At 41.3% G+C, this 24933-nt stretch overlaps 3 protein-coding genes across 3 annotated transcripts in view; 2 read left to right on the plus strand and 1 right to left on the minus strand.

Annotated features, from left to right (window-relative positions):
• NAA15 (N-alpha-acetyltransferase 15, NatA auxiliary subunit) overlaps positions 1–5536 on the plus strand; it is a 38344-nt gene extending 32808 nt beyond the window's left edge. Inside the window, exons 18-20 of the mRNA XM_056855188.1 lie at positions 620–763; positions 4165–4262; positions 4622–5536. Coding sequence (XP_056711166.1) covers positions 620–763; positions 4165–4262; positions 4622–4822 — 443 coding nt within the window. The 3' untranslated portion in view covers positions 4823–5536. The remainder of the gene's footprint in view (positions 1–619; positions 764–4164; positions 4263–4621) is intronic.
• A 2607-nt stretch (positions 5537–8143) lies between these two features.
• On the plus strand, positions 8144–11178 carry RAB33B (RAB33B, member RAS oncogene family). The gene is made up of 2 exons (XM_056855570.1): positions 8144–8411; positions 10653–11178. The coding sequence occupies exons 1-2, from the start codon at positions 8172–8174 to the stop codon at positions 11094–11096; spliced, it is 684 nt and encodes a 227-aa protein (XP_056711548.1). The 5' UTR covers positions 8144–8171; the 3' UTR covers positions 11097–11178.
• A 5790-nt stretch (positions 11179–16968) lies between these two features.
• On the minus strand, positions 16969–23846 carry LOC130483032 (uncharacterized). The gene is made up of 6 exons (XM_056855925.1): positions 23663–23846; positions 20084–20143; positions 18573–18704; positions 18255–18401; positions 17259–17319; positions 16969–17107 (listed from the first exon to the last, which is right to left on the minus strand). The coding sequence occupies exons 1-6, from the start codon at positions 23825–23827 to the stop codon at positions 17004–17006; spliced, it is 669 nt and encodes a 222-aa protein (XP_056711903.1). The 5' UTR covers positions 23828–23846; the 3' UTR covers positions 16969–17003.
• Between the last annotated feature and the right edge of the window lie 1087 nt (positions 23847–24933).

The raw sequence follows: 24933 nt of genomic DNA on the forward strand, positions 1-24933 counted from the left end.
CAATTAAGTAGAGGAATGATCAAGTTGGAAAGGAAAAGGTGTTTGGGATGGGGCTGGTACCCTTGGAATCATGCGGATAGACTGTTGCAAGGCTGTGGCTACCAACTTGTCTGAATTCTTAATATGAAGCAGGGATTGCATACTTAGAAATTTTTGCAGAAGTTCATTCTCTAGTTCTGTACAAATTTCCAGGCTAAGTGATGAATAGCTATATCAGGTGTTCCCCAGCTTCTACCTTGTCTAAAGGCTGTCTTCCATAGTTCAAAATATTCTTGTTATTCAGCAATAAATAGTAACTAAAATCACATAGGTGAATTGGCATATTTTGTTTTTATAGGGAAAAATAGTAATATTGATTTTAGGGAAATGAAACTAATCATAGAAAATACATCAGTATGTGGTATCATTTGTCATAAATGTACAAAACTAAATTTAACTAATGTACAGTAAAGGCAAGGTATTATTATTATTATTGATATTATTGTTGTTGTTGTTAATTGGATGTATATCCCACCCTTAATCCCGACTTTGATATAATAGGATGAGTAATTATAATTGGCCAGTGTATTAAAGCCAAAAACAGCCTGAAGTGGTTAACTAACTGTTTTAAATACTATAGTTTCTGAAAGCAAAGATCTACCAGAAACAGTCAGAACAGTGTTGAATCAAGAAATGAATCGGCTTTTTGGAGCAACTAATCCAAAGAACTTCAATGAAACTTTCCTTAAACAGAACTATGATTCACTACCACACAGGTTATCTGGTATGTAATTTGCTCTGTAGTGCCTCAAAAGATTTTTGTTGTTGTTCTCTGGTAATGTAGCAGTTTGGGTCCTATGTGCACTTTTTATTAATTTTAACACACTAGCCTATACTACTTTCAAAGCGTGTAAGAGGAATGTGAGATCCAAGGCATGTGATCAGCCTCATGTGATTGTTGCTTGGATGGTACCTCTTCAGGCTGGTGAGGTACCAAATGCTTCCATGATCTTCTTCCACCCCACCCCACCCCCAACGGTCTCTGAACATAAATCAGTTGATTTCTCAGTACATTCAAGCATTTGATTAATCATAGAATCATAGAGTTGGAAGGGACCACCAGGGTCATCTAGTCTAACCCCCTGCACAATGCAGGAAACAACTCCCCCCCCACACACACACACCCAGTGACCCCAGAAGATGGCCAAGATGCCTTCCCTCTCATCATCTGCTTAAGGTTATAAAATCAGCATTGTTGACAGATGGCCTTCTAACCTCTTCTTAAAAACCTCCAGGGAAGGAGAGCTTACCACCTCCTGAGGAAGCCTGTTCCACTGAGGAACCTCTCTAACTGTTAGAAAATTCTTCCTAATGTCTAGATGGAAACTCTTTTGATTTAATTTCAACCCGTTGTTTCTGGTACGACCTTCTGGGAAACAACGGGTTGAAATCATATGCAACTGCCAATTGTTTATATGTTAGAGGTGATATGGCATGACTGTTTTCATCCCGAGCAGGTGTACAAAATCAGTTGCAAAATTGTAAAATAGGGTTGAATAGAATAGAAATTTTATTACAGTCAATGACCAGCACAAGAGGGTTGAATCCAACAGAAAGTTTGTGCTAATGGGAAGGGGGACAGGTAAGAGTACCTATACCAAGGACTTAAAAGAGGCACACAGAAGTCAGTTTCACAGCAGTCATAGGAATGGGTACAGAGCTTCTGCAAATGGAGCACATTAATACCATTCCCTCTCATCAGAGAGCTGCAGGTGAGGTTTGGGGCCTTCCCAGAACAGAGTGGCATGAGGGAATGGGCTTCGCAAGAAAAGGCAATTAGCAAAATCTCCTCTCCCCATGGTGCAATAATAGAAGAAGGGTAGCTTATTTCCTCCATGCTACATGGCATAGTGTTTTGGAAGATTCCCTGATCTTTGGCACCAGGCTTGGATTTATCTCACTTGCTGAACAAAAGTACCCTAACGACAGTGAGCTTAGATGAAGTTATTGAAATAGCTTAATAGCTGTGAAAACACACTGAGTGCTGAAAGCAGCATTTGTAGCAAGTGGCTACCAAACTTATGTCCGAAACAGTGTGAAATTTCAGCCCTAGAATTACACCTATCCCTTTACAGTGGGTAGCCGTGTTAGTCTGTTTGCAGTAGTCAAAAAGGGCAAGAGTCCAGTAGCACCTTAAAGACTAACAAAAATATTTTCTGGTAGGGTAAGAGCTTTCGTGAGCCACAGCTCACTTCTTCAGATACTGTATCTGAAGAAGTGAACTGTGGCTCACGAAAGCTCATACCCTACCAGAAAATATTTTTGTTAGTCTTTAAGGCGCTACTGGACTCTTGCCCTTTTTGACCTATCCCTTTAGTTTTATTGAAACAAATTATATTGGATTGTGTCCATCCAACCTCCAGCACAGTGTGTAGAGATGTTTCCTGTGTTCTCCTTTCCGTAAGTAGTCCCTTTTGATGTGTAGAAAGAGGATACCCACAGTAGAGAGACTGCGGACAAAAGGCCACATGGGTCACGAGGCCATAGTGAGGAATCACACAAAATTGCCCCATCTTCCATTCATTGCTCTCTGCTTGCAGAAGAGGGAGGGTGGACATTTTTTCCTCCTCTTCCACAGTTGCCATGACTTGTATGGCTTTTTCCACAGAGATCCTGCAACTCCAGGGATTTAAGAGAGAAATATGGGTGAAATCCAAGACTGCCAGGGCTTTCTGTCAGTGGCTGGATACAGCCTATAGTCTTAAAATTTAGTTGAAAGCTCGCTAGTCATGAATGGTTGTATGTAAGTAAAGTTTCTGAAAAGCAGTCTGTCATATGCTTCATCAGCTGCACTGGCTCCAGATTGAACTCCAGATCAAGTTCAAGGTGTTGGTTTTAACCTTTAAAGCCCTACACAGTCTGGGACCACTGTATTTTCGGGCCCCAGCCTGGTGGAACTCTTGTCTGAGACCCATGCCCTACAGGACCTAGCAGAGTTCCACAGGGCCTGTAAGATAAGAGACGCTCCACCAGGCTTATGATTGAGGGCAGCGACAGTACCATCTACAAGCTGGCCTCCTTTTCCCCTCTCCCTTATGTTCCATTCTTCTCCCTCCCATGAGACCGGGAACTTGACTGAATAAAGGCCAGCGAAATACCTGCTCTCCTTTTAGGGATTTATATCGGTGCCATCAGTGTGCTGAGTCAGTGCATTACAATGCTTTTAATTGTATTTCAGTAGTTTTTATTGTATTGGTATGTATATTATGTTGTTAGCCACCCTGAGAACGGCACTGCCGGGGGAGGGCAGGATATAAATGAAAGTTGTTCTGAGAGCCAGCGTGGGGTAGTGGTTAAGAGCGGTGGTTTGGAGTGGTGGACTCTGATCTGGAGAACTGGGTTTGATTCCCCACTCCTCCACATGAGCAGCCAAGGCTAATCTGGTGAACTGGATTTGTTTCCCCACGCCTACACATGAAGCCAGCTGGGTGACCTTGGGTTAGTCACACTCTTTCCACCCCGCCTACCTCACAGGGTGTCTGTTGTGGGGAGGGGAAGGGAAGGTGATTGTAAGCCAGTTTGATTCTTCCTTAAGTGGTAGAGAAAGTCGGCATATAAAAGCCAACTCTTCTTCTTATGTAAAGGTGATATTTAGCTCATCCACTTTTGGATCCATGGTGTGGGAAATATTCTTATCAATAGTATTAGGCTTCATTTCATACAGTGATATAACTAATTATATCGATTCCAGTGGATTAACATTTATTATTTTTTAAATAAGTAAATTATTCTAAATTATTTTAGACTCCTGTCTAAAGCTGTAACCCCATAAGATTTTCAGACGTTACCTAAAAATCTTGGTAATTCTCCAAATGAAATGCAGCTAAATTGGGAGGGGGGACAAGTGAGTTCTTTGCTTGTTCTTGTGCCAGACTTTGTGGTATGATTTTGATCCTAGGAGCTTTGGTGCAGTATCCCACATGGTAAGATATTGCTCATTCTAGGAAAGTTCCCCTCAATAGAAGGCACAGCAGTACCACATGTGTTTTTATAGAACAGTAATCTTGGGGTTTTTATACAGAAAAGTAGAGTCAAAACACTAAAATAAATGCAGAAATAAATTCAAGAGATTGCCGTTGCTCTAGTTGTATGATAAACTGAATGGAGCTGTTTTTCCTTCTGTAGCTGCCAAAATGGTGTACTATTTGGATCCTGCTAGCCAGAAAAGAGCTGTGGAGTTGGCAACCTGGCTTGATGAATCCCTTATGAACAGAAATCTTCAAGTAAGTGTTGTTGATACGCAAAATTATTTATTCTCTTTGCTCCAGGAACGACCTTTCCTTGCTCCAGGAATGACCTTTCCAAGTAAAATTCCAATCTTATATCTCTTTATAAAAACTTCTCTGCAGTTAGTGGAACTGTTACAGTCATAGGAATATTCCATTTTGTAGAGAGTACAGAGAACCCATCTTACAAATGTGTATGCACATTGCAGTCTTCAAATAATGTTATAACAGATGTTTACAGTTACGAAACCCAGAAAATATCATGCCTAGCTATAACATTTTCCATCAGTTTTAATGTGCATTATTGATATAGATGAGCCCCTAAAAGGTTTATCACTCTTTCCCCCCCTTTTTAGACTTGTATGGAGGTATTGGAAGCATTGAATGATGGTAGCCTTGGAGACTGTAAAGAAGCAGCTGAAGCTTACAGAGCAAATTGTCATAAGCTTTTCCCTTATGCTTTGGCTTTTATGCCCCCTGGATATGAAGAGGATATGAAGATCACAGTTAATGGAGATATATCTGCAGAAACCGAAGAACTGGCCAATGAAATATGAACTTTTAAAAGAGTGGAATAATTTTGGACCGTATCTGGTGTATAATATTTTTGTCACGCACCTGCTGAATTGTTCTACCGTACACAGAGAATGGAGAAGTAAAAATGGTTGCCTTCAAAGTTTTACTTTTTTTATCCTGCTGACGAAGTATATAATATAAAGTAACGTATTACTGGATATAGGTGGCTCAGTTAAAGAAAAAAAAAAACTAAGCACTGCTAAAATTGAGAAGTATCCCTTATCTACGTGCCCCGTTTTTAAACTAATTTATATGGAATCTGAAGGCTTAACACCCCCATGGGAGCAGGTGTGTGGCAGAAATATTACTTTAAATTTGTCTTGTTGAGATGACTATCTCGGACAGCAAAACTGCTGTTTTAGCACTGGATCCTTTCACTGAGCACAAAGAGTTGTTGGGGCTTTAGCATCTGACTGATTTTGATACTGAGATGATACTACCCTTTGGAAGTATGCGATGTGAATCACTATTTGCAGACCAACCTGCAACATGCATAGTGTTGTAGAGACTGGGACATAAAATATGAAGCAAAATAATGAAACATAAGGTGTTCAATAAGCTTGTTGTGTCTCCGAAATTCACTGCACGTGATCAGTTTGGTGTTCTTGCACCACAGTTTTTAAATGAAGGAACTGGTTAGAACATTCTTTGTTTTAATTAACACTTTGAAAAGAAATCAACTGCTTATTTAGGAGACAAGTATTGGACAGCATTTTTTTGGCTAAACTTGTTAAAACTGTCATGCAAGAACCAAATGAAATTATGCACTGTGATGTGGCACCAACTCATTAGAAAGACAGCATGCATATTTCACGTACAGTGGAAATATAAATGAACATAACTATGGCTTGAAATTTCAAAGAGCAGAACTCCTGCCTACCAATTTCTGACCGATCGAGAGACTAATTGCTTAAAACCTCAGCAGGCCTTGTTCACGTTATGCAGAAAAAAGTGCTGCAGTTTAGATACCTCTGGAACTTTTCCACAGTGTCACAGGTTTGTAATACTTGAAGCCCTACATTTCTAAGAATATATTTCTTGCTCAGTTGTTTCAGGCAAGCCCATGACTTTGTAACTTTTACCGGGCCCAAGATTTTTTTTCAATAACAGACCAGCTTCTTATTCCTGCAGTTACAGATGTAATTTCCTTTGTTAAACATAAGGTACCAAATATAATGCAATAAAACGTTTTGAAAGAGAGTTGTGTGACTGGAGAATTTAAAAGCTGCTGTCAGGTAAAGAGTTGTAGGGCAAGACGAATGTGATGTGTAGGATTATATTAGTGTTGGTGAAATCCCACAATGCATAATACAACAGTGCTTGGAGACACTCTTCCCCTCCACCCTTCTTCCCCAATAAATCTTAACCACAGTGGCTGCAGCTGTGAATAGTAATTTACAAGTTGGCAAAGGGCATGGTTCTGAAAAATTCAACATCATTTTGGCGGAGTAAACTCAATGAAAACTTACATAGAATAGAAAACTTCAGAGTAGAAACCTAATATTTAGCAAGGGAAATGTCTAAATTGTTGCCAATTGGCAAGATTTGAGAGTTGACATTTTGGTGGTTTTCATTGTTGTGCATCCCTTTAAGGGAGATCATTACTCTTTCTGTGATAAGAAAAGTATAAAAGACAAGTATGGATTCCTCATTCATCATCTATAAATATACTGTTTGTGCAAATGTATGCTTATGAACAACTTTAGTTTTGTCATAATCTTATGTTAATCACTCTGTTCATGGTCCAGTATTTGAGCGTTATTTCTCAGTGAAAGTATACTGGGTAAGCCATTTATTTAAAAGGGAGATTATGCCTGGTCTGCAAGGATCTCAGGCTATCCATCTGTAGAACTTTTGAGTTAGTTATAACCATTATCCATAAATTACATGAGCAGATGACAAGATGTACATAGAAACCATACGGCTACAGCCCTGTCATTCTTGTAGTTAGAAACTGTATTACTTGTGAACTCTGCTGAAGTGTAGGTATGGGTATCTAATATAAGTCTCTTACATGCCCCTTCCTCCAATTCAGTGATAGTTAGTAACTTGAGAACTCTGCTCTGTGTGACTTTTCAATCTTGGCTTTCATAGCTCAGGGCGTGTGTGTAGAAGTTCAGAATTACACATCTCAACTTTGCCCTTTTATTTTCAAAAAGCATTTTCATGACAGTATTTGAGTACAATTGTAGAAGGGAAGCTGAGCAAGGACTAGTGCACCCATAACCTTCATAGCATTGTTCTTGCCATAAGCAAGCATGCACAAAGTAGTTAAATTCCCATGATACATGTAAATGAAAGTTCAATGTTTTCCAGCCTCAGTTCCGGTAGAGCTGACCCCATTATATTTAACCCTGCCATTTTACAAGCTTTTGATGCTTGCAGGAATGGGGTGATATTGGACTATAAAACTTCTAAGTGTCTGTATAAGTGAACCAGCTTTTTTTTGGGGGGGGGTCTTGTTTTTATGTACAACTACTCATCCAGAGTAGGTCTCTTCAACTTACCATGAGGCTGGCTAGCTAACTAGAGCTGACTTGCACGTATGGCTTTGCCACTAGCCTTGCCCGTGTCCCTTAGCTTTTCTGGTAGTTTGAAAGCTCCAAGAGCAGGGGGAAGGGGTAGAGAATAACCAGTGGACGAGGCGGAGGGGCTGCTCATGCTTGCAGGCAATAGGCCAGAACTGCTGCTGCTCTAGAGGAAGTTTATGCCATTTGTCTTCCGTGCAAGCTTTCCTATCCTGTTAGTCTTTAAGGTGCCTCTGGACTGTTGCTTTGTTTCAATAGACTAGCGGCTACCCCGCTGGAGTGCCTAGGCAAAGGTCTGCTTGGCCTTAGCCAGGCCCAGAATAGGGGCAAACAAAGAACACCGGAGGTCACTGTGAGCAGAGAAAAACGAAGGCTGTCTCTTTAAAGCCCGTGCCCTCAGGGGCCGTCATTAGTGACGTGCTGGTTTGTGCTCAGAGACGCCTCCCAGTTCTTTTCCCCTAGGGGGAGGTCACGTGACGGCTGGCGAAAGCCCCTTCTCGCGCGTCTCGCCCAGCTTCCGCCAGGCTGCCCTTTTTCCCCCCCCGACTTCGCTCTCCGCGTATCAGTTTCGTCCTTCGCAAGAAAGGGGCGGAGCAACCGCTCCTACGTGGCTGCCCGGGCCCCGCCCGCTACAGCCTCAAACGGCCAGGGGGAAGCGGTTGAAGAGCGGCAACCGCCAATCGAAGCCTCGCGCTCGCGTGCACGCTGAGCCGGCAAGTGCGCATGCGTACAGCCTTTCTTTGCTGGGTGGAGGGGAGGGGGGCGCAGCGCCGCTGTCATCGCCGGAGCCCCAGGCCCGGCCATGGCGACCGAGCTGGAGTCGTCGCTGGAGCTGAGCTTGTCGAGCAGCTGCGCGGAGCCCGGGACGCTGCCCCCCGCGCGCTCCCGCATTTTCAAGATCATCGTCATCGGGGACTCGAACGTGGGGAAAACGTGCCTCACTTTCCGCTTCTGCGCCGGCCGCTTCCCGGAGCGCACCGAGGCCACCATCGGGGTGGATTTCCGCGAACGCGCCGTCGCCATCGACGGGGAGCGAATTAAGGTACGGGTTTCTACAGTATTTTTAGTTATTTTTATTTAAAAAATTTTATTAAAATTTTTATTAAAAATAAATTTTATATTTTGTATTTTTAATTAATTTTTTAATTAATTGTTTATTAAAATTAAATTTTATTAATTTTTTATTTTATTGAAAATAAATAAAATATTTTATTTTTGTCATGGGGAGAGTGGTACATCGTGGTCATGTGGTGGCTGAGAGAGAGAAACACACTTCCAAAGCACTCGGCGGAAGCCCCGTTACCTCGTTGAGGAGAGGCTGCCCCTGGCTGCAGCCTGCTCCTCCCTTCAGCTTGTCATGGCTGCGTCCCGTGGGGCGTTTTACTTTCACGACAACCCTGCGGGGCGAGTGAAGGCTGAAAGAGAGGAGGGGCACGGGGCTGAGACCCGGATTTCCCCTTTCCAAGTCTAGCCTTGACTCGCCAGGTGTCACTGATGACACAAACTACCTTCCAGGCCGCTCTGATTCGTTGCTTCACCTCCTTTTAAGATCGTAGAAAAGAGCAAGAGTCCAGTAGCATCTTAAAGACTACCAAAAATATTTTCTGGCAGGGTATGAGCTTTCGTGAGCCACAGCGTGAGCTGTGGCTCACAAAAGCTCATTCCCTGCCAGAAAATATTTTTGTGAGTCTTTAAGGTGCCACTGGACTCTTGCTCTTTTCTACTACTGCAGACAGACTAACACGGCTACCCACTCTGAATTATTTTAAAATCGTGAGTTTAAAGTGCGCTTCTTGAGTTGCAGAAGCAAAACTTATGCTTGGGAGCGTTTTTCAAGGGCTTCAGCGACTCCTCACAAAGCCAGAAGTGTATCAAAGTGAGCCAGACCTACTCGGGAAGAGAGGCCCCCAAATCCAATAAAATAAATAAATTGTTGTAAAATTAGTTCTTATATGCAAGCTTTTTGATCTGTAGACCTAGGTATCACTGTTCGGTATAGTTACGTTCAAGAGCTAATATACGAAGAGACCCTATAAGAGGAAGCAATCAGTGGGGTTAAAATGTTGGACTTGGGAGATCCATGTTCAAATCCCAACTCAGCCATGAAGATCAGCCTCTATTCCAGAGAACTGGAGAATGCCCAGTGTAACACCCATTTATAAAAAGGATTCCAGGGGGAAATTACAGGCCAGTTAGCTTAAAATCTGTTCCAGGTAAATTGATGGAAGGCATTATTAAAGAAAGAATTGTGAAGCATATAGAAGGGCAAGCCCTGCTGAGCAAAAGCCAATGTGGCTTCGGCAAAGGCAAGTCCTGTTTCGCTAACCTTTTAGAGTTTTTTGAAAGTGTCAAAAGGCATGTGGACAGGAATGAGCCTGTGGACGTTGTGTATTTGGATTTCCAAAAGGCTTATCACAAAGCTCGTCACCAAAGACTGCTAAGTAAACTTCATAGTCATGGAATAAGAGGACAAGTCCTCGTATGGATTGAAAGCTGGCTAAAAAATAGGAAGCAGAGAGTGGTAATAAATGGTGTTGATAGAGTGGACTGGGACAAGCTTTTCACCCTCATAATACTAGAATGCGGGGTCATCTGCTGAAGCTGAAGGGTGAGATTCAAAACCGAAAACGAAATATTTCTTCACACAATGCATAGTTAAATCGTGGAACTCCCTGCCCCAGGATGTGGTTACTAGTCAAAATGGATACTAGTCATGATGCATACCTATTCTCTCTAGTATCAGAGGAGCCTATTATATTAGGTGCTGTGAAACACAAGTGGATGCTGCTGCTGCAGTCGTCTTGCTTGTGGGCTTCGTAGAGGCACCTGATTGGCCACTGTGTGAACAGACTGCTGGACTTTATGGACTTTGGTCTGATCAAGCAGGGCTTTTCTTATGTTCTTATATAAGTGACTGGGACTTTTCGCTGTTTTGATTTGAGGATAAAATGGGGAAGGGGGAAAAAACTATGAATGCCTCTTGAAGTTCCTTAAAGAAAGAATGAGGTAACAATATGATGGATTAATAGGGATACAGGTTCCTTACAGAAGTGTGTTTGTTAACATCTCATGTTAATTTTACATATTTTTTTCTAAAACATGAAAATGGTGGACACAAGTTCTCTTTTAAGAGCCTTTCTGAAAGATGCCCACATAACCAAAACTTTTGCCCATAGAAAAGATCTGCCTTTAGCGAGTTGAGCTGGCGTCTTGTTGCCACCAAGAGTGAAATTATTTGTGTTTTCTCTCTTCTCTCCACCCCTCCCCCTTTGGACCATTCTAGATCCAGCTCTGGGATACAGCAGGGCAAGAGCGATTCAGGAAGAGCATGGTTCAGCACTATTATAGGAATGTACACGCTGTCGTATTTGTATATGATATGACAAACATTGCAAGTTTTCATAGTTTGCCTTCGTGGATCGAGGAGTGCAAGCAACATTTGTTCACCAATGACATACCCCGGATTTTGGTTGGAAATAAATGTGATTTGAGAAGTGCAATTCAGGTACCAACGGACATGGCGCAGAAATTTGCCGATACTCATAGTATGCCACTTTTTGAAACATCTGCTAAAAACCCTGATGACAACGATCATGTGGAAGCCATATTTATGACCCTGGCTCATAAGCTCAAGAGCCACAAGCCATTAATGCTTAGTCAGCCACCTGATCATAGCACAGTACACTTAGAATCTGATCCAAAACCTGCTATCACATGTTGGTGTTAACTTGCAGTATTTTTAGTCACTCTGTCTAGTGTGCAAGTGCTTTAAGGGTGTGGCCTTGGTCATATTCCAGTGCAGTAGGAATTATGTTGGATCTTTTTGGCACTTTACTGTATGCTTTTGTGTTTAGGTGTGTTAACACTCCTTGCACTTTGTAATTGTCAGATCCACAAATTACTGAAGTTTCTGGAGATTAGCTTTTCCAAGTGAAATTTGACGTCCCGTTAAGGTAGCTTATAGTTTCAGGATCTTTTCTCCACTAAAAAAAGACAGATATAGTAGAACAATTTTCTAATGCCCTTAGTGTGCCCATATACCGCAGTTCTGTAGAAAACGAAAGTGTTACAAAGTATTAATGTTGTATACTTGGTAAATGACTTTGTGAAATTAACATTTCAGTGGCATATTTTGACCAGTGCACAGTGGAATAGAAAGATTTGACTTGAGTGCCAGTGTTGGATGCTTCTTGTATTCTTTTGATTGCTTTATTATACTCTCTCAGGAGGTTCCCAAAGGAGGGAACGCACATTCAGAGCTTTTCTACATAAAGATGTGGTTTGAAACTCAAAATGTCCTTTCACATTTGACTAGCACTCTTTATAGGTTTGCACTCATTCTTGAGTGAGAGAATGATAGAAAAGACTTGAGAGTATATCCAGAATTATTCCAGCATTATTCTACACCGTCATGCTGTCATCTCTTACCAGATAGGCATATGAATCTAATGAAACATTGGAAACAGTATTGGAAAACGGTAACTATATAAGAATTTTCGTTGCAATTGTAACTGTACTCTGGAGCTGGAACAATCCATAGGATCTCTTTATCTTAAATTTGTGCCTATACCTTTAAGAGCTCTCTGGCTGCATAAGAAGAGCCACACCCTTCCCACTTGTACTCCACCCTCCTTTGTCCACCTGCCTGTCCTGTCCACCATGGAGCAAAACTTGTTTCTGTTTTACAACAGGAGGGTGGAGGTGCTCCCCTTGCATCACCCTGGAGCTTTTAAAACTCTTGACACCACTAAGGTCAGTCGTTCTTAACCATCAATTTATAGTTTGTGTTCTCTTGCTGTGATGAAATATGGCATTTCCCAGTGGGAGACTTGCAGTCTCAGCAGACTTATACTATATGGCATCCAAACCAGTCACAGCATGAGACAGTTCTAAGCAGATATTTTAGATCAGGATACTAGTTTGTGAAGCTGACCTCGGTAAAACAGTTAAGATTGAAGTGGTAACATTGCTGAAAAGGTTCGGTGAACTGCAAATGTAGATTTAGATAGACTGACTTGGAAGAGCAAATACTGTCCTCTGCGACTGGTTGATCTGCGTTCGAGTTGTTTTAATGTTTTTAAAATTAAAATGACTGAAACGCAGGGTTTCCAGTATGTAAGAACTTACGTGCCTTAGTATATGATAATACAGACTATCCCACTATATTTTACAAGCTGTCAAATTATTCTTTTGGGTATGGGGTAGGGGTCACTAGGGGAGACTGTGCGGAATTGGCAATGGGGAATCCCATTGCCTTCCTGAACAGCATTATCAGAAAACTGAGATCCAATTGCCTTTTAATTTCCTTGCACAGATAGACCTCCTGAGTTTCATGTAAGTTCTGGATATAAAGATGTTGTCCGCTTAAAACTCATAGAATTAAGACTTTAATGAGTTAAATTGGCATAAACTTGCAGGTGAATAAAACAACAGTTGTGAAGAATAAAGCACACTTCCTTTGTTTTTAGATAATGTAGCTGTGGCATTAGGAGGGCTAAGAAGAGTGCTTCTTTCCTGTATGATGGGGAAAGAACAATGCTTTTCTAACTGGCCATTTAACCATTGGATTAACTGAAATTTAAAAAGGAAAGTAAGCCGTGGAGTATGTATCAGTATCAGTATTGTGCGTCAACACTTATTTTGCCCAGTGTGACACTATGTTCACTCACTATATGCCGCTGTTGGGAAAAAAGTAAATATGAGCATCTGCTCACGCTTTTAATCTTTACCTTTGTATAACTATCATCAGTCATTTTAGGATAATTACAGATATATAATGAATAAAGATATTCTGCTGTAAATTACTGAAGTACAAAACACTAGCTTTATGGTCTAGGTTTAAATAAATATTAATTGCATCTCAGTCACTAAAAGGCATGATCCATGGACACCCTGGTCTAAGCATGCATATGTGGATGGTGCTCAAGATTTTATATAGTTTTTTGCTTCTCAGTACAGCTGTTACATTTTTTTGTACTCGATACTGGAAAAAGGGAATTTTATCTGTTTTAAAGGTCAAGCAGCTTTCATTTAGTTAATACTGCTTCCGTGAATAATTGGCTAGGTGTCTGTAATAATTTTTAATAAAGGAATGTCTTAAATGTATATGAATGATTTTCAAATATCGTTTACATTCCTCTCTTGGAGGACTCACCTGTTTACTTAAATTAAGAATATGAAGTAAAGGTTTTAGTGCAAATGTAGTATCAGTGTTTGTTTATAAACGTCTTAAAAATTTCAAGCACAAAATGAAGGGTTTAATGAAATGGATAAGGAATGGAAGCAGAAGTCATGTAGGTTCTAGTACCCAATACAACCTGTGAGATGGTTACTTTGCAATTTATAACTTCATTTTACAGAATTCTTCTGCCATCATATCACAAAAGAATGATGCTATGTAACATGTTGCTGCATATATACACAGTTAATCCAAGATGCTGCTTTAGGTAACAATAACACTTTAAGTACAGAAGTCAGTGTAATTTTGTATTTTTTTATCCTGCCAAAGTAATGAAGGATTTCTTTGTATGTGTTCTTATCAAAATAACCACACCACGCGATACTATATTAAAACGAATAAATCAAATTCTGCCACGGTTTGTCTCATTTTTGTTGTATTTTAGATTACCAGCTAGCATGGATAAGGCTCTGCTACAGGCCAATCCTAAGGGGGGTGGTTGCACCGTGGCCAGGGACAGCAGAGCCACGGTGCAGCTGAGCAGTCTCCTGAGCGGTTTGCTGTGCTGCAGCTAGCAAGCCAAAAAGAGACGCTCCCCCAACCCCTATGAAACTGCTGTATGCAGTTCCATGGTCTGCGTCACCATTTTTGCCAGCGTAAGTTTGTGCCTGCAGAAGGGCATTCCTGGGGTGAAAGAGCTCAGGGAGCTGACCAAAGCCACCCCCATCCCCAAGAATGCCTCCTTTGGTGCCAGTGCAAGCTCCTGCACCGGAGGTGCACTGCCGCCATGGCTGCACTGATATCCATGCATGGCGCCACTGCACCGCTCCCCAGCACAGCAGTGCTCCCCAGCATGCCTGCGCAAGTGGCATTTATGTTGGCACCGGGGTCACGTCACTTCCTAAGCCCTTTTGGGCCCACTTAGGGATTGCACTGTCAGTGTTTGAATTGAGCCTTGTGGTGCTTAAGAAACAAGTACAGGCATTTCAGAGAGTAGCCATGTTCTTCTGCAGTAGAACAGCTAGATTCAAGTCCAGTAGCACCTTAGAGACCAATAAGATTTCTGAGGTATGAGCTTTCGAGAGTCTTTTCTAATGAAGGGAAATTTGACTCAAAAGCTCATACCCAACAATCTTTGGTCTCTAAGGTGCTACTGGACTCTGGTGCCTTTAAATTGACCTCTGCATAATGGTCACAATGTATACAACAGTCTCATTAGTTTCAGGAAGTTGCAAAGATTTTTCTTTAATGTGTTCCTGTTCAAGTTCATTACACTTCTCTTAATTAATCATAATCCAACAAAAATTTAGGCATGCTTCGCTGTGTGTCCAACTGCTACTGTGCTGTCTAACTTTGCTGTATCCAGAAAACACTATGTACTACTGTGCTATGCAGACGTGAGGCATTTGGTTTAATTCACAAACTCATTTGATTGGTTGGATCACTTGGTTAGCAGAATGTTTAATTTGTTCAAGTTACATCATTCGCTATACATTTGATTGGTTAACGAGATTCAGGCCAATGTGGGCCATTGAGCATATAGGTAAGATCTTTCTAGTTTTGTCCTGTGTCAGGATTACACATTTAACTTTGGGTCGCTTCTTGATTTTGTGTGGGTCACACTGACAGGAAACCTTGTCTTGGATTTTGAAACCCTATTGGACTCAGCCTTATTGGTAACATCTGGATCTTGAACCAATGCTTGTATGTCTAGTAGCTTTACTATTTTTATCCTCCCTGTTCACTGTTTTTTTTTATATTCTTACACAATTTTAATAAATCACTTCTGTTAATGTTCGTAGTGTTTTTTTGAATTCAGAAGGCTTCAATCTGAATCCAGTTCTTTGGATTTCATTGGCTACTAGATTGTTTTCTGAAACTCACTTTGTAAGCATCTTATCTTGCAAGAGTGATTTAAATGATTTTAGCCCCAGGAGGGTTAGAGGCTTTGTCCCTTGGTCTCTGGGTGGCTGGGTAGGACTTGACTTGCCCCTCCCTACGGATCTTGAGTTTAAGGTCTCTCTCAACCTCTACAAACAATGATTTTGTAACTTAACCAAGAGAAAACAAACCTCACTGTGCTGGTGAGTGAAGATGCTCCAGAAGCACATAATGTTGAGAGCAGCTGAGAAAGTGAGTAAAGGGAGAGGGAAAATTAGCCTGCCCAAGCTCCTCAGAGCTTACAGAGATGTTCCTCCTTCCTGCAATTCTTCATGGCCTCCAGCTTATATTTCTATACAAGTTCAAAATGTGGGCTGTCACTTAATTTGTGGTCTTCAATCCTTGATGGTGGGTCGCAAGCTCTTATGGAGCCCTCCATTTTTTTAAGCATCTGCTAGTGTGCATGCATAGGGAGCAAGGTTGTCACACGTCTGGCCCTTCTTTGTGTGCACACACATAGAGAAGGGGCAGGAGAGATTCAGAAATTTTTTTACTCCCCCCCCCCCCAAAAATGGTATCCCTTTCTTTAGCTTTACCTCAACTTCCAATGTTGCTTGCATGTTTCAGGCATGAATCCACCCCCTCCTCAGCAATAAGGTCATAACTCTGGCTCCTCTTTGTCATATGACAGTTACACCACATTTGGGTGTGGTGGGGTGGGTAAAGGTGGGCCCCAGGTTGGGAAAGTTTGAAATCCACTGACTTAAGCAAAGCTTCATAAACACTTGCAAAATTGTGTGCCTTACATACTTTTCTTGATTTTTAAAATCAGGAATGGTCAGGCTTTATGAAAATTATGGAAGGATTTCTGCAGTCACATGGGGGCCATTATTACCTTCCTTAAGCAACAAAACCTGTAATTATCTAAAACTCGGTTGTATGCATGTAAGCTTTTTGAAATAAATCTAAGGAGGAATGGCAATTAAATTATGGTCAAGACAGGGCACACATGGGCTTATTTCCATTTTCAAAAACTACCTGAAATATGTCACAGGAATGCTGGTTAAGGAGGGAAGTAATTTTATATAACAACCAGGCAGGTAAATTCATTGGGAAATTGATAACCTAGGCTGGTGTGAACTGCCCTAGTTGCTGTTTATAGCATCTACAGTGTTCTCCATGACGGTACTTTTGGAGTAGATAAAGGTAGTTGGTATGTACTTTATACAGACACATTCCTCATCCAACAAAGAAATCTGGCTGTGGAAGTCTATTTCTGTATACAGAGCCCTGTTGGGGGCTTAAGTGCTGCCTTAGTATAAATAGGATATACATCTTGGCTTCCATAAATGTTGGGGACTGAAGTTCACGTTTTGTCAGAGATAGGATGAGTTACATTGGATGTGTAAGAAGTAGGTCACCAGTCATGGAGCCTGCAGGCTTTTCTGCTCATGAGAGTCCATGGTATTTTAAATGGTCTCCTTTTAAGGACAACAGACTTCTGAAGATTTTGACATTTTATAGCAAGAGCATCTTACATTTATCCTGATAAAACCCACGATCCATTATAAAATTCTAAGAAAATCTGATGTATGGGGGTGGTTTGGTTATTTCATCATCTCCTTCTAAATTTAGATCTGGAAACTGCACTGGAGAGTTAAAAATTCTATCCGCTTGACCTATAAAGAAAAATATATAGTTTATTATGAGCACAATAGTTATTTCCTCCAAACCACAAATATTTTCCTCAGGATTTGATCATATATTTTATGAGTGACTAATAAAGCAGTTAAACTTAATTTCAAAGTAAAAAAAAAACAGGCTACGTACCGTGTGACATGCAAACTAGTTCTGCAGTTTGTAGCTGGTCTTCATTAGATTGTAGTCTTTGCTAAAAACAAGAGCATTAGACTTGGATAAGAACTATATTGATGTCAGACTACAGCTATGAACCTAGGTTTCATAGGATATTGTTGAACAAATGCCATTACGACCAGATGCTCTCTCTGCTGCCACACAGTTCAAGCCATGGCTGAGAGAGCATCTGCTCTCCAGACCACAGAGATCAGTTCCCCTGGAGAAAATGGTACCTTTGGAGGGCAGACTCTATGGCATTACATACCCACTGAGGTCCTTCCCCTCCTCTAACTCTGTCCTCCCCAAGCACCATCCCCAAATCTCCAAGAATTTCCCAGGCTGGATTTGGCAACCCTAGTAAAAGCCCGAAAAATGAAAAAAGTGAAGCCACAATACTTTATGAACGTATGTAGCTCAAGAGATACATACTGTGAGGAAAATGGCCATTTTGTTTATGCCCCAACCTTAGTTGGAAAGCTCGTGGTGGGTTACTGGAAGTCTCAGTGGTCTCCCATACCAGCACTGATGAGACCTACAGTCATTTAGTTTTAACAGTGTTACTGCTTTCGTTGCTGGTAAGTCATTCTTCTCAGGGCGAAAACGCATGGTCGCTTTAGCCTCCTTTATTCCCTGTTTCAGCCAGGATTCAGCCAGGATCAAACGCATGCATTTCGCGGCATGTGCATTCGATCCTGGCTGAATCCTGGCTGAAACAGGGAATAAAAGAGGCTAAAGCGACCGTGCGTTTTCACCCTCAGTGTAATGCGCTGCTAACATATTTTTGATGTTTACATACTACATAGGAAGAAGCCATTTATGGCAAGTCTGTTTAAAACTGGCTAAAGAAATAAAACAGCATTGATAATCAACAAATTTATCCAAAACAGGTGTTTTTTTAGAATCCCAAGTGGATTTTCAAACAAACCCAAGATAATTCAACACATCCGGTTTAATAACATTACTACTTACAAGCCCAGTTACACTGTCAAAGCAGGAACAAAATGGAAGGCTTCGGCAACTGACGTAAATAATAATGAGCACAGTTACAGCGCTAAATATAGATGCAATCAGCATTGTTACATTGGCTCCTTCCACAAGCCGATCAAGCACAAACACCTGCAAAACAAAAACACAGGAAGTGCATGAACACGATTTTATCTATGACATTTAGTTCAACTGTAGACTATTTTTGAAATGGTCTTAATTACAGTTTTCTGAATGTTTGCAGCACTTCCACAGTGGCAGGAACTGAAGTGGGAGAGTTTGTCAGAAAATCTGGGTACTCACCACAGCTGGATGATGGGAGGGCGCCTCGCTGAACTCGTATTTTTCACCATACTCTAATGTTAGAGAGGCGTAGACGATCACAATTAGAGTGGTGAAGTAGGAAAAGACCGAGGCAATTATCATCGCATTCACCTGTATGAAAGACAAGGAGTAGAAAAGTGAAGAAGTCAAAAAATAAGTTTGGGCTGAAAATGAAGTCGTGGGGAGGGGGCAGACCCAGAGGTACTGTGAATACCACCACGGTAGTCTGCAGTGATTTATTTTCCAAGAGAAAGACAAATGGACACAAAGGGAAGCATTCCCCCACCCCCAACAGTGCAACATCTAGATTGTGGGCATGAAATCAGGCCCAAACTAAGGACAAGCTGAACTTCCAGTAGGATTGGCGTGTTGGAACCTGGAACCTTCTTCTTGCCAAGCAGATGCTTTCCTGCGGAGCTGCTGTCGCTCCCTGAATTATTTGATTGCCATAAAATATTCCATGTCACTTTGTATGTGACAGCTTACACTTGTTAGATTACCAGGGTGTCATTTTATTTGTGAGGGGGTCTGAGGCTCCGAGTCACATAGCGGTCAGGAGCAGACCTAGCAGCACAGCAGTGTTTCCTGCTAACCACTTGCAATGACCTGCATCTTCAAAAGGAAGGACTGGCGACGGCCTACCTAAAAGCTGCCAATTCTTTCACAGATGATATACTTTAGTTTGTTTCTTCCTTAGGGTTTGTTTCTTACTTTTCCTTTTTTTTTAATGAAACTAGGCTGATCCGGTGCTCCAAAATAAAAGCAAAAGAGAAGAAGTGTTCAGTCAACCACCCACATGTATTGTCCCTTACCAAAGGTTATAATAATAATCATTACAATTTTCTAAAGTTGTATCACAACAAACTAATTTGTTTTTGTAATTAGTACAAGTATCGTATGTACTTGGTTTTTGTTCTAATTAAAACAAATGTATTAATTAATTAATTAAAATGAATACATTCAAAGTAAATTTGACTGGTCAGTTGACCAAATTCTTTTTTTAAATCATACGGCCAGCCTCTATTAAAGTCAGTGGGGCTTGGTATGATGGATTGCACCCATGTTTTTAGGGAATCCAACAATAATCTCTGTTGAGCTAAACGCCCCCCCCCCCCAAAAAAATACCTATTTGGAAGCAAGTTCCATATAAGTGGTAGGTGCTTACAAGTAATGAGAACATATACTGTACTTACCCTCCCTCCCAGAAAAAAAGAGGAATATAAACAAATATTGTTTATTTGCTTGATTTAAATATCAATTGAATAAATATTGTAACACAGCTTACATGGTTTGGAGGTATAACTGTCATTGTATAATCTATTCTTAAATTTCAGGATAATGTAAGAGGAAAAATCTAAACATGTAAAGTTATATGAATAATGTGTTTGTATATAAAAATGATGGTGGATTTCTCTCCCTCGCTCTCAAACCAAGACCAAATAACTAACAACAATAAATAAAGTCATAATAAGTAAATAATAGAAACCTACCAGAACTGGATTCTTTTTCTGAGAAGAAAACAAAGCCATTACTCCAGGAACACCCATAAACTGCAGAATAGAAGGCAGCAAAGGAGAAGAATGTGAAGTTAAACACAATTATGCGTCTATACTATCTATGCATAAATTTTAGCATGCAAAAAGAGGTCAAAAGCTGTGCCACAAGGATCAAAACTAATTGTAGCCATTGTCAAGGTGTTACTTGGTGCCACAATAGGGTTGCCAACCTCCAGGTGGTGGCTGAAGATCTCCCGCTATTACAACTGATCTCCAGGTGACAGAGATCAGTTAACCAGGAGGAAATGGCTGCTTTGGAAAGTGGACTCTGTGGCATTTATACCCCATTGAAGTCCCTCCTCCACCCCCAAAATCTCCAGGTATTTCCCAGCCTGAATCTGGCAACTGTATGCCACAAAAAGATTCTGGGGCTCAAGCTGTGCAGTCTCCATTCATTTAAGCAGGATGTGCAGCGAAGAGCATTTTGACACTAAAGAGAGAACAGAGTTCTTTTCACTGGTCCATTCGAGAGCTGAGATTCTTAATCAATGCCACATTTTGCTTTCTCTTCGTATTAGTGCAAATCTGATTAACATATTAAAATCATCAGGGATGTTCAGGTTGATTGCCCACTGTATGATGTTAAACATATAGATGAGGCCTTGTGTGCCTACACTTTTTGAAGTATAAATTATGCCTTCCAATTCACTGATGACAACAGCAAAACACAATGGAAATTGACAGAAGGAGTAAAGTAAATTTGGAGCAAATCATTGTACTGGAGTAAGTGGCTGTCAACACTTATTCTCTGTGCTATTTTTGTTTTGCTGTACCCTAGGCAGGAGTAAGTACCCCCCCACACCCCGTTAGGATTGGGGTGTTAATCTTATGCCCCACCCAACAAGAGTAACTAGGGCCTCCAAAAGCCTCTCCCACCCTGCCAAATAGCTCCCATCATATCTTCCCTTGCCCTAGCTGCTCCGCGCTATTTCTGTTCTGCTCATGAATATCCTCAGTCTAGGGAAGCCAGTCTCCAGGTGGGACTTAGGGATCCCCCAAAATTAAAGCTCATCTCCAGACTACAGAGATCAATTCCCCTGGAGAACATGGATCCTTTAGAGCAGGGCCGGATTTAGGTTTGATGATGCCCTAAGGTATTGAAGGTAATGGGGCCCTTTATATGTCCAGCTGTCCTTTGTCAACAACAAATTGTCACTGTTTTTTGTGTTTAATATATGCTATATGGTAATTTATGGACCTAATAGATATCTAAAGCCATTTGCTGTGTGTAGGTTTTATTTTATTTGGTTTTTATCTTATATTTTGGAAATGTACATCGTTGTTTTTTTCCTTTAAAATTTTTGGAGGCCCCCAAGAGAGTGGGGCCTTAAGCTATAGCTTGTTTAGCTTATACGTAAATCCGGCACTTCTTTGGAGGGTGGACTCTATGGCGTTGCACCCCACTGAGGTCCCTCCAGGCTCCATTTCCAAATCTCCACGGGTTTCTCAACCTGGATCTGGCAACCCTACCCCCCTGATCCCCTGCCAGTGACCAGGGGGGACCTGGCAACCCTACCTCAGTCATGAAAGCTAAATGGAATCTCCATTTTCTAAAGCAGCATAGCATCCAGTTATCAATGCTGGAGACAACCAATGGGGAGAAAGCTGTGGCTGTGATGCCTCCTCACGCCTGCCCAGATCTCTCTTTCAGGCAGATCAGTCTTCTGCTCCCCTGCCTCCAGCTTAAAGAAACAGGACTTGACAAAGAAGCCATGCCATTGCAAATGGGCAGGAGGATTCCAGAATGAATTACATTAGTCCAAACTGGAGCCAGTTAATGTAGCAGCCAGCCCACATAAGGCCACCTCCACTCTTTCACCCATTACATTCCAGTAGAGTAGCCAGCCCTGAACTGGATGGCCCAGGCTAGCCCGATCTCGTCAGATCTCAGAAGCTAAGCAGGGTCAGCCTTGGTTAGTATTTGGATGGGAGACCGCCAAGGAAGTCCAGGGTTGCTATACAGAGGAAGGCACTGGCAAACCACCTCGGTTAGTGTCTTGCCATGAAAACCCCAAAAGGGATCACCGTACGTCGGCTGCAATTTGAAGGCACTTTACACACACACAGAGTAGCCATGTAAGTCTGCTGCAGCAAATGCAAAATGAGTTTTGTTGCACACGAAAGACTACCAGATTAACTGTAGCAAGAAGTGCCCACTTTATTAAATGTATAAAGGCAAACATTAGCCTGCAGATATTTAGAGGGGTGAGGGAAGAGGGGGAAAGATACTTGAAGACAAAAGCAGAGTTACACTGTTCTAAGTCCACTGAAGTCAAACGGCTTAGAAGGGTGTAATTCTGTTTAGGATTGCACTGTAAATTGCTTCAATTAACTAAATAAGCTGTCAACATTCAGCAATGTCAGCATTCAGATTTAGTATGCATGCAGAGGCCCACAATTTGTTATCCACTAAAAATATGGCCAAAAAACCTAGAGGGCTTTTTATTTGAACTGAATATTTTAAACATAACAATCATTTACAACTGTAGTGGCTAATCACTGTGCTCATTTAGTATACTTTTGCACAGAAATGTCACAGATTATACTTACATTTTATAGCTATTTACCCCACAGTTCACCCTCCCCCATGTGTATGTCTGTCAGTCATGTGTTTATCTCGCCCTTCATTAAGGCTCAAGGTGGCACATCTGGTTGCCCCACAATCATCCTGTGAAGTAGATTAAACTAAAATCAAGTGACTGGCCCACTGTTGCTCAATAAGCTTCATGGCTGAGTATTAATTTGAACCCAAGTCTCCCCAAGGTCCAACACCTACATCACTACAACACACTGACTCTCAGAATATATACGTACATTTATACTCATCGTATATGTGCTCATGCATCTTAGGAAGTGGGTTCATGATACAATTGATCTGGTGATCTTTAAGATGTCACACAAGTAGGGTTGCCAACCTCCAGGTACTAGTTGGAGATCTCCTGCTATTACAACTGATCTCCTGCCGATAGAGATCAGTTCACCTGGAGAAAATGGCAGTTTTGGCAATTGGACTCTGTGGCATTGAAGTCCCTCCCCTCCCCAAACCCCATCCTCCTCAGGCTCCGCCCCAAAAACCTCCCGCCGGTTGTGAAGAAGGACCTGGCAACCCTACACACAAGACTCTTTCTTGTTTCCACCAAACAAGTTCAAAACATCCCAGCTTCCACTGTAGGTTCATGAAGATAATAAATCCTGCAAACCTTTAACTGTGATCCTGTCAGGAACTAGAATCTTTAGAAACAAAAGAAAACAGCAAAGATTTTGCTGGGGGGGAGGGTAGGGATGGCAATTGAAATTTTCTCATTTAAGAGAATGGTTTGGCATGCTGTGCACTCTCAACAAGCTACTCAACATTACGCCTTTTCACAATTTCACATTTGCATTTTTGTAGATTAAGGTGTACTGGACAAAAAGAAAAAAGGTTCTTCAAACAGAAATACCGGTACATACTACACAAAATATCTTAATCTAATAAACACAAAGAAGGGAGGCTTTATATATATTAATCATTACCACTCCAGCCCAGATGGGTATCCTAGTTTTACTCAATGTTGATTCTCTTCTGAAAGTACTGTCTATTAATCCACTGATAATACAAAGTGTAGCAAACGCTGTCTGTAAGAGCCCCAACACAACCATGCTTTTCTGGTTGAAGATGAAATATCTGTAGCGATCCATTCCAGCTCATCCACACGTTAGCGGGCACATTCAAGTATGGGAAGAAACACAGGCCCCTTCAAAAGATGCAAAGGGGAAAAAAGCATCAATACTTCAACAAGTATCATCTGACAAATTGTTCGCATGCCACTCCATTCATTGAATTAGGCTCTGTTAGAATCCAGAAGTGTCAACATTCAGATTGGCTATGTAAATAGAAGCCTGCAAATTGTCATCTACTCAAAATATACTCAAAACAAAACTTGAAGGACTTTTAAGTAAAATAATATTTCAAACACACCATTCATACTCTGACAGACTTTGCTCATGCAATTCAAAGAAAATTGACACATTATCTCATAAGGTGATGGAATGCTCCCTCTTTAAACACTATTGAGATAAATGGATCCACCCTCATATTGGCGAGAATTCCTGCCCCCATAACAAGAGACAAAATAGTCCCTTTTTTGCTGATGGATAGAGATCCAAATATAACACTGGCCGTGGCCAAATATCTCTCCATCATATTTTCCTCTAAGAAATAACTGCTCAGGACCTATGGGTCATAGGAGCTAAGAAGGAAAGAACTCGAACTAGAAACACACCATTCTTTGATTTGGAATGGGACACGCGGTAGAACTTTCAGATTAAAAACATATTGAAGTCTACATAAGTGCAAAACAGGCACTGAATTTCTTCAGGGAGAAAAGCAGCATAGAAATGGAATCAATCAGTAGTATGAAAGTCTCCAGATGACGGAAAGAGAACTGAGGAGTAAGATCCAGGGAGATAGCCTTGCGCAGTTGTGCTGCTTTTTCAAACTGAAATGCTGTGTGTTTCCACCCTTCAAGAGAGAAGGACAACACCCAGCCAAAGTACGCTAAAAGCATGAGGGCGTGGATCAAACTGTGATCTTGAACCCACTTCCAGCTTCATGCTTTTACAACTGGAATATTGGAGGCGTGTTCTTCAGCAGAGGTATTCTAGTGTGAATTTGCAGAGGTACGTGGTCTGGATTTCAGTGTGAAATCCAATTCCTTGTGAAAGGTGCAATCTATAATAAAACAACCATTAGGCTACCAGATGGAACCCTACAACGTGACTTGTAAACCAGTCAACAGCTCAAC

This window comes from Euleptes europaea, chromosome 9 (genome assembly GCF_029931775.1).
Source record: "Euleptes europaea isolate rEulEur1 chromosome 9, rEulEur1.hap1, whole genome shotgun sequence".
NCBI classification, from domain to species: domain Eukaryota; kingdom Metazoa; phylum Chordata; class Lepidosauria; order Squamata; family Sphaerodactylidae; genus Euleptes; species Euleptes europaea.